Here is a 7,470-nt window from a genome sequence, read left to right on the forward strand (position 1 = left end):
GACGGTGCATGTTTGTTTCGTTCTCTCTCTTATTTAATGTACGGAACACAAGATAGAGCGATGGAGGTGTGTTCAGAAATTGTCAGATATGTGGTTAATGACTGGAGCAAGTTTTCAATTATGACCCACGACAGGTGGTGATAAATACGTAACACCTGACGAATATTTTGCTGATATGATGCAAAATGCTACTTATGGCGGATTTTGTTAGTTAATAGCAGCAGGATAGCAGGATAGATAGCAAGTTTGAAGTTTATAGAAACCATCTCATATATTCGGAATCTGGATCTAACGACAACTTAAAGTTGATAAGGATTGTCAGGAGGTACCTGTTTTAGAGCGTGAACATTCACTTATTGTATCTTCAATAAATTATGATAAAAATGTGATAAAAAGTTTATTGTCCCAACTGAGTCTGTGACATTAATAGAAAAAAAGAAAAACAAACGTAGGGCAAGGTTTACTAATTACACACGAAAAAATCAAATATGGACAGCACGAAAAAAAATATGGACAGACTCTACCTGAATTCCACCGTAAAGCTGTGTCTGAATATAAGAAAAAAACCCTGATGTACAGAGGCAAGCTGTCGCCACCTACCAGGCTGCACACCCTGAGAAACACAGGCAATCTGCTGCACTATATCAGGCCAGGAATACCGATATGCATAGAATGATTCAGTCACGGTATAGAGAAAATATAATTCAGCTTGTATGGAGAAGCAAGTTGCTTTCGGGTTTGGCGTATGACCCAGATATTGCTTATGGAACTGACACCAGTGTAGTCTTTGGTTCTATGACGTACAAGTGTCAGTGGTGTAACCTTGAAGTGGAAAGATGAGACTCCTGGCATGTGTTGTAGCGCCGGTAAAGTACAACTTGAGCCGTTTAAACAACTGCCTGAACCACTTCATAATATGGTTAATCATGTAAACTTCATGGATAATATCCGAAAATATAATGCCTGTTTTCAAATGACTTCCTTTGGTGGAAAACAAATAAAAGAAGGCGGTATTTCACCAACTTTTGAAGTTCAAGGACGAGTCTATCATTTAATTGGAAGTATATTACCGGAACCTGGGCAGGATGCACAGTTTCTGCAAATTTATTTCGTCGGTGAAGATGATAGAGAAGCTAATATTCGATGTTCAAAATTTCCTGATTTGAGACCAAATTTAATCAAACAATTGCAGCTTATGTTACATGAGGTGAACCCATACATAAAAGATCTAAAAACAGCCATTGATGAAATATCGCCTTCAGAGTCATTCAAGGTCGTAATACATGCAGATAAAAAACCACAAAGAGAACACAAAGGCTGATTTAATGCACGAACAGCAAATGAAGTGGCTGTTCTATTGGTAGATCAGCATTTTGACCGAAGAGACATCATCCTCGAAAACCGAAGTAACTCACTTCAGCGTATCAGAGAGATACATCGAGCTTATGACGCGCTGTAGTACCCGTTGATGTTTTACTGGGGGATGATGGCTATTCAATCAAAATACCATAATGCGATTCCACAACTAAGTTGCCTTTGAAAAAAACAGTCTCTGTTGTAAGTTTTTATTCATACAGAATAATAATCAGAGAAGGAGAAGTTAACTTTTTGGTTAAATATCGCGCTCTTTTTAGTCAATATTTGGTAGATGAATACGCAAAAATAGAAATTGAAAGAATAAACTACATAAAAAACAATCAAACGAAATTGCGCGCAGATAATTATATTCATTTAAAAGATGCAATTGGACGGCAAGATACTAAAGCAATTCAGCTGGGACAAATGGTAGTACTTCCATCATCTTTCACTGGTGGACCAAGATACATGCACGAAAAAACGCATCAGAGGCCCAATTTCATTTGAAGCGTTGGAAACTGTAGATGGTCACTTACATCCCACTTTCCAATCTGTGTGCAAGACTCTAGGTATACTCGAAGATGATCGGCATTTGGATTCAACTCTTGAAGAGGCAGCACTTTGTCAAACACCGCATATGATTCGAGAGCTTTTTGTTATCATTTTATTGTTCTGCCAGGTTTCAGACCCCCTATGTGTTTGGGAAAAATACAAAGAATACCTTTCTGAAGACCTTAAAAAGCAACTGGAAAGACAAGGTGACGTGGATGTAGAGCACTCATCGGACCTGATATTTAACAAATGCCGGTATTAGAGGATGCCGTATTATCATTAGGTGGCCGTCCTTTTGAAGAATGTGGATTACCTCAGCCAATAACATCAATACATTTTGAAAATAGAGAGTACGTGAAAGAGACCAGTTACGATACACTGGCCTTACGCAGTAAGAAAAAATGAAGCATCCTTGAATGACGAGCAACAGGAAGTGTAGATGCAAATGACGGTCGAATATTCTTCTTAGACGTTTCAGGTGGAACTGGTAAAACCTTCCTTATTAATTTACTTTTGGCGAAAGTAAGAAGTACTTACGGCATTGCCCTGGCTGTGGCGTCGTCCGGTATAGCTGCTACATTACTCGAAGGTGGTCGAACTGCTCATGCTACTTTTAAGATACCACTCAATTTAATCACTGCCGAGACTCCCATTTGCAACAGCTCCAAACAAAGTAATTTTGCTGAAGTTTTAAAGAGTACAAAAATGATCGTGTGGAACGAAATAACGATGACTCATAAAGGTGGTATTGATGTCTTAAACAGATCACTAAGAGATATAAGGAGTAATACAAAATTAATGGGTGGCGTAACAGTTTTGCTGGCCGGAGACTTTCGGCAGACTCTACCAGTGGTGCCAAAAGGAGCCAGACCTGACGAAGTAAAGTCGTGCATTAAGAAATTTAATTTGTGGCCCCAGGTTAATATTCTTGAGCTCTCTAGAAATATGAGAGCACATTTGGGCGGGGATGAGTCTGCTGGTAGATTTTCAGATCTCCTTCTTAAAATCGGTAATGGTGATTTTCCATCGTTTGATGGAATGATAACCATCCCAGAAGAATTGTGCACATTTGTTACTACGGTTCTAGAATTGCTGTCTAAAGTTTATCCAGACATTATTCATATACATGACAAGCCTATTGAATGGTTAAGCGAGCGTGCCATACTTACTCCAAAGAACGATCAAGCAGCAGCTATCAATGATATCCTGCTCATGATGTTTGAGAGCGAAGAAAAGGTCTATACTTCGAGTGATACTGTGGTTTACAGATGACGCTACTAATTACCCTGTAGAATTTTTAAATTCATTGAAACCGCCAGGTTTGCCTTATTCTGCGTGTGGGCACTCCAATTATGTTGTTGCGAAATTTTAAACCACCAAAACTTTGTAACGGTACGAGACTGCAAGTGAAAGCGTTACATCGCAATATAGTGGAAGCCACTATATTAACTGGGTGTGCGAAAGGGGAAACTGTATTTATACCACGAATCCCATTAATACCTAATGATATCCCGTTCTAATTCAAACGATTACAGTTTCCCCTAAAGTCTGTTTTGCCGTGACAATAAACAAGTCTCAGGGGCAAACTCTCACTAGTAAGTTCACCCAATAGCTTGATAGTTTTAGCGCCTAATGACAGATTAGTTAAGAATATTGTGTGCAAAGAAGTTTTGTAGGCCCTAATTTTTTACACATGCTAAATAAAAGTAAAGCCGCAAAAACTATACCTAATTAATAATAATAATTCTTAACGCGAGCGAAGCCGCGGGCAAAAGCTAGTTCTCATATAAAAGTAGTTGTTTCGAAAGTACTTCTCATTTTCTATAATTTAATGTTCACGTGAAAGTTATTGTTTTGAGAGGGTTTTTTCTTCCAGTTTGTATCTGAAAGTAATTTTTGTGCATGATTTACACATGTTTGTAAAGAATTCATTTTTAATTCAATTGCTTCCTTGTTTCTTTCCGCAGTTTCTTACTTTTCTGTATAAAGATAGAGAATTAGAAAGCCAAAAACTCCTCTTTCCCAAAATATATTTTACGTTTATCATGTAGGAATGATTAGATAGTAACGTCGGATCTTTACATTAACCTCTTGATAGAAATGTGACTACAATGTGTCCAATCTGGATATTCTAGATTTTTTTCAATTTAGAATTTCAATCATGATCCAGGCAAAAATGTGGGAAACTGTAAGAAAGTAAGAAAGAAAATAAGCCCAAAATAAACTCTTACAGATATATTTTAATCATACCTAGAAGTTACTTTCAAATACGAACTGGCCCACTTGAAAAACTTTTTTCCCAAAATATACCAGTCTCCACGAATGAACAATTAAGTATATCAGCAGGCTCATTTTATGTGATTGCGATGAGATTGACTTTTTATCATTATATCTTTTCTTATTCAATTCGTATATTCATCAAAAGTAAATTCTTGTTAAATTCAGCTCAGTGGTTTTCAAAAATTGTAAAGTATCTCCAAAAAATTAATGAGAAGAGAAATGATGGAGAAAGCAAAAAACTCAAAGGGGAAAAAGAAAGAATGAAAATTTCAAACCAAATACGTTTCGATTGTTAGTATTCATAATCGTCTTCAGGTAACGGGCTATCTCTGATACTCTGAGACATTTGGACTATCATTTGTTTTTTTCACAAATGAGCATTTTTAAATTTTCGAATTCAATTGTTTAATTTAATTTAATTAATTATTAATTAATTAATTACTAATTTAATTTAATTGTTTCTTGGGACAATAAACGGAATTGAATTGAATTGAATTAATACCTTCATTTATTTTTTCTGGCACTTGCGATATTATTTTCTTTTTATATAATTGTTTTAGCTTTTCCCTAATGAAATTAATATCGTCGGGAGGTCGAGAGTGTTTTTGTTCTGATGTGGAAAATGTGTTTTCATTAGATATATTTTACGCTAGATGTTCGAAATCTACATATCGACCTGGAAGCAAATGTTTAATTAAATTACAACATTTTTCAATATATATTGAAGTGTATTGAAGAATTTTTTCAGTAAATAAAGCCAAGAAAAAGGGTGATGGCTAGTAAAATATGAGTTCGAATTATCATCTTACCTGTGACTCATTGTAAGGGTTAGATCAGAAAAATAACCGAATATTCTGCAACATAAAGCACATATTCATTATACTTTCATAATATCTATTTTATTTTCAGGGCTTGGATTTGAGAGTTCAACATTTTCATAGTTTCAGTCATCACGGTGAAGCTGGACATTACCATTATGACACGACGCCAGAGAGTGCTGAATATTTAGGATATTTTACACTGGGAGAAAAAATATATCGAATTGACAGACCTCTCAATACCCACACGTGGGGAAGAGATTGATAAAAAATGTGACGTTATCAGTATATTTTGATTTCATTATTAAATTGTTCATTGTTCAAGAATATATTTTCTGCATCTACTTCCCTAAAAAGTATAATACACTTCGGAGATATAAAAAAATACACTAAAGATCACACAAATAAATGATTTTGAACGAAAATTGATTACTACAACTAACAATGTACAAAATTCGACACGAAATGAGGTGAGTATAATTCTGTTACCAAGCTGGAATCAATTCAGCAGAAGGCTTCAATAAAAGCTGTGGCCACATAAGAATAACCCAATGCACAATAAGATAGTAATCCTCGATCTTCCTGATTCTTTCCTCGGGTCAAATGTGCACTGAAAGTATTTTTGAGTAAAGTAAACAATGGGCACTGAAATATCTGCAGATAAGAGGGAAGTCTAAATATGTCAAAATTGATTACCAAAAGAATATATGTGTCCTTTTCCAAAAAAAGTTGTTATGAAACGCTACCTCGGGATGCTATATTTTGTGGTGAGGTATCAGTTACAATAATAAATCACAGTTGATAGGACAGTAGCTGGTACTTAATTCAGCGATGTTTAAAAAAATCTGTTTTTCCGTTAACCAGCTGTCGCACCCTTACGAACGACAACCCTCAGAAGTCGAAACTTGTGCGAGCTAAGGACTAACGATGTCTTACCTTTTAACGTGTGATTCATAACACAGGTTGGACGATAGCAAGTGAAAATCGATCGTTCAGCCTGGGGTTTGAACCAGAGACCAACACGGCGGTCGATTTGAGTAAGTGAACAAAGCACCCACGTTGAACCGATCGGCTACCGTCCGACCTTCGGTTAAAAAGCTGGAATAATTCGCAGTCACAAACAACGACTTTCCAAAGGATGGTTTTGAGCTTTAAAAACCAAAAGCAAAGAATTATCAGCCTATTAACTTAAATGCTATTCATTTATTAGCACAACGTGGTTCGGCAGTCTAACTCAAAAATCCGCTCTCAAACCCTCTGGGCGATCGACGAATCTTTACCCAAAAAACCAAAGATAAAAACTATCTAGCACACTTGTTGTGTGTGTGTGCGTGCTTGCTTGCGCGTGTGTGTGCCCGCGCGTGTGCGTGCGTGGGTGCGTGTATGCGTGCGTGTGTTCTTGCAGACTTTAGAATATGACATCTTGACATTTTGTTCCCCTTTAAAAGAGGCGTAATCGAAAGTAATTTTTCACGTTTTGAAATCGGAAAATATTTTTTTACAAAACGTTAGCTGTTTGAAAAAGATCTGTGTGAAATTTATAAATACAAATTACTGAGTAATTGGGCTCTCCGAAAAAAACCCAAAAAATATTGAGGAACGATATTGGAGCACTTTTAGATACCCACTTCTGTTTTTAAACAGCACTTCTTTGCCATAAAATCTATTCCCTCGAGATTACAGAATTTGTATCTGTTGTATGAAAATTTTAGAAATATTCCCAATAAACACCTATGTGATGAAACACCGATACTTGATGAAAATCCATTATAATGTATTCAAATAATACTTTATCGTGAGATTTACACTTGACAGTTTACAAAACTGCAACGCGTGTTTCACTATACAACAGTTTCTTCAGACGTGTTCAGAACTGACGAACTCAACTTCAACATTGTACTTATCATATATTATGGTAGTTTTAATGAGTTTGTTCCTAGCAATGATAAAAATGTACTAGTTTCGTAATAAAATATAATAGTAGTGTCAAAAGATATATGACAAACACAATGTAGAAATTATATTAGTTATTGCTGAACATACCTGGAGAAGTTATTTGTATAATCATGTAAACTGTGAAATCTCACAATGAATAGTTATTTAATTACGTTTCTACTATTGATATTATTTTTTTCCAACGAAGTTTGCTCTGGTCAGGCCCTATCCCCCGAAGTCCCGATACATTCGGGAAGGCGCGCCACCATTATCAACCAACGGCCACTACCCACACCGTTAGTGATCACTGGTTCCAAGAATCATCTGCCAGGCTTTAGTGCGGCAAGCCGGTATGATTTTAAGATTTGAGAGTAGAGAGGCCATCATTCTATCAAGAACTTCAAAAATCAGAATAACCATCTTGACAGAGTGGTCTGGATAGAGTCTGCGAAGTTTGAAGAGAAAATTTTGATATTTTATCCGTTTTTCCTCCTCTTTTCGGACGATATTCGTCTCGCCAGGAGCTGAA

At 36.3% G+C, this 7,470-nt stretch overlaps 1 protein-coding gene across 4 annotated transcripts in view; it reads left to right on the forward strand.

Moving 5' to 3' along the window:
* LOC111508606 (ester hydrolase C11orf54 homolog) overlaps window positions 1-5,333 on the forward strand; it is a 28,370-nt gene extending 23,037 nt beyond the window's left edge. For all 4 annotated transcript variants that reach the window (XM_074174599.1, XM_074174585.1, XM_074174584.1 and 1 more), the window contains exon 8: window positions 5,098-5,333. In XM_074174599.1, the coding sequence (XP_074030700.1) occupies window positions 5,098-5,271 (174 nt within the window). In that variant the 3' untranslated portion in view covers window positions 5,272-5,333. The remainder of the gene's footprint in view (window positions 1-5,097) is intronic.
* The last annotated feature ends 2,137 nt before the right edge of the window (window positions 5,334-7,470 follow it).

The sequence above is a fragment of the Leptinotarsa decemlineata genome, unplaced genomic scaffold, assembly GCF_025532065.1.
Source record: "Leptinotarsa decemlineata unplaced genomic scaffold, Ldec_3_MD MMD2_P_RNA_scaffold_12, whole genome shotgun sequence".
In the NCBI taxonomy this organism is placed as follows: Eukaryota; Metazoa; Arthropoda; class Insecta; order Coleoptera; family Chrysomelidae; genus Leptinotarsa; species Leptinotarsa decemlineata.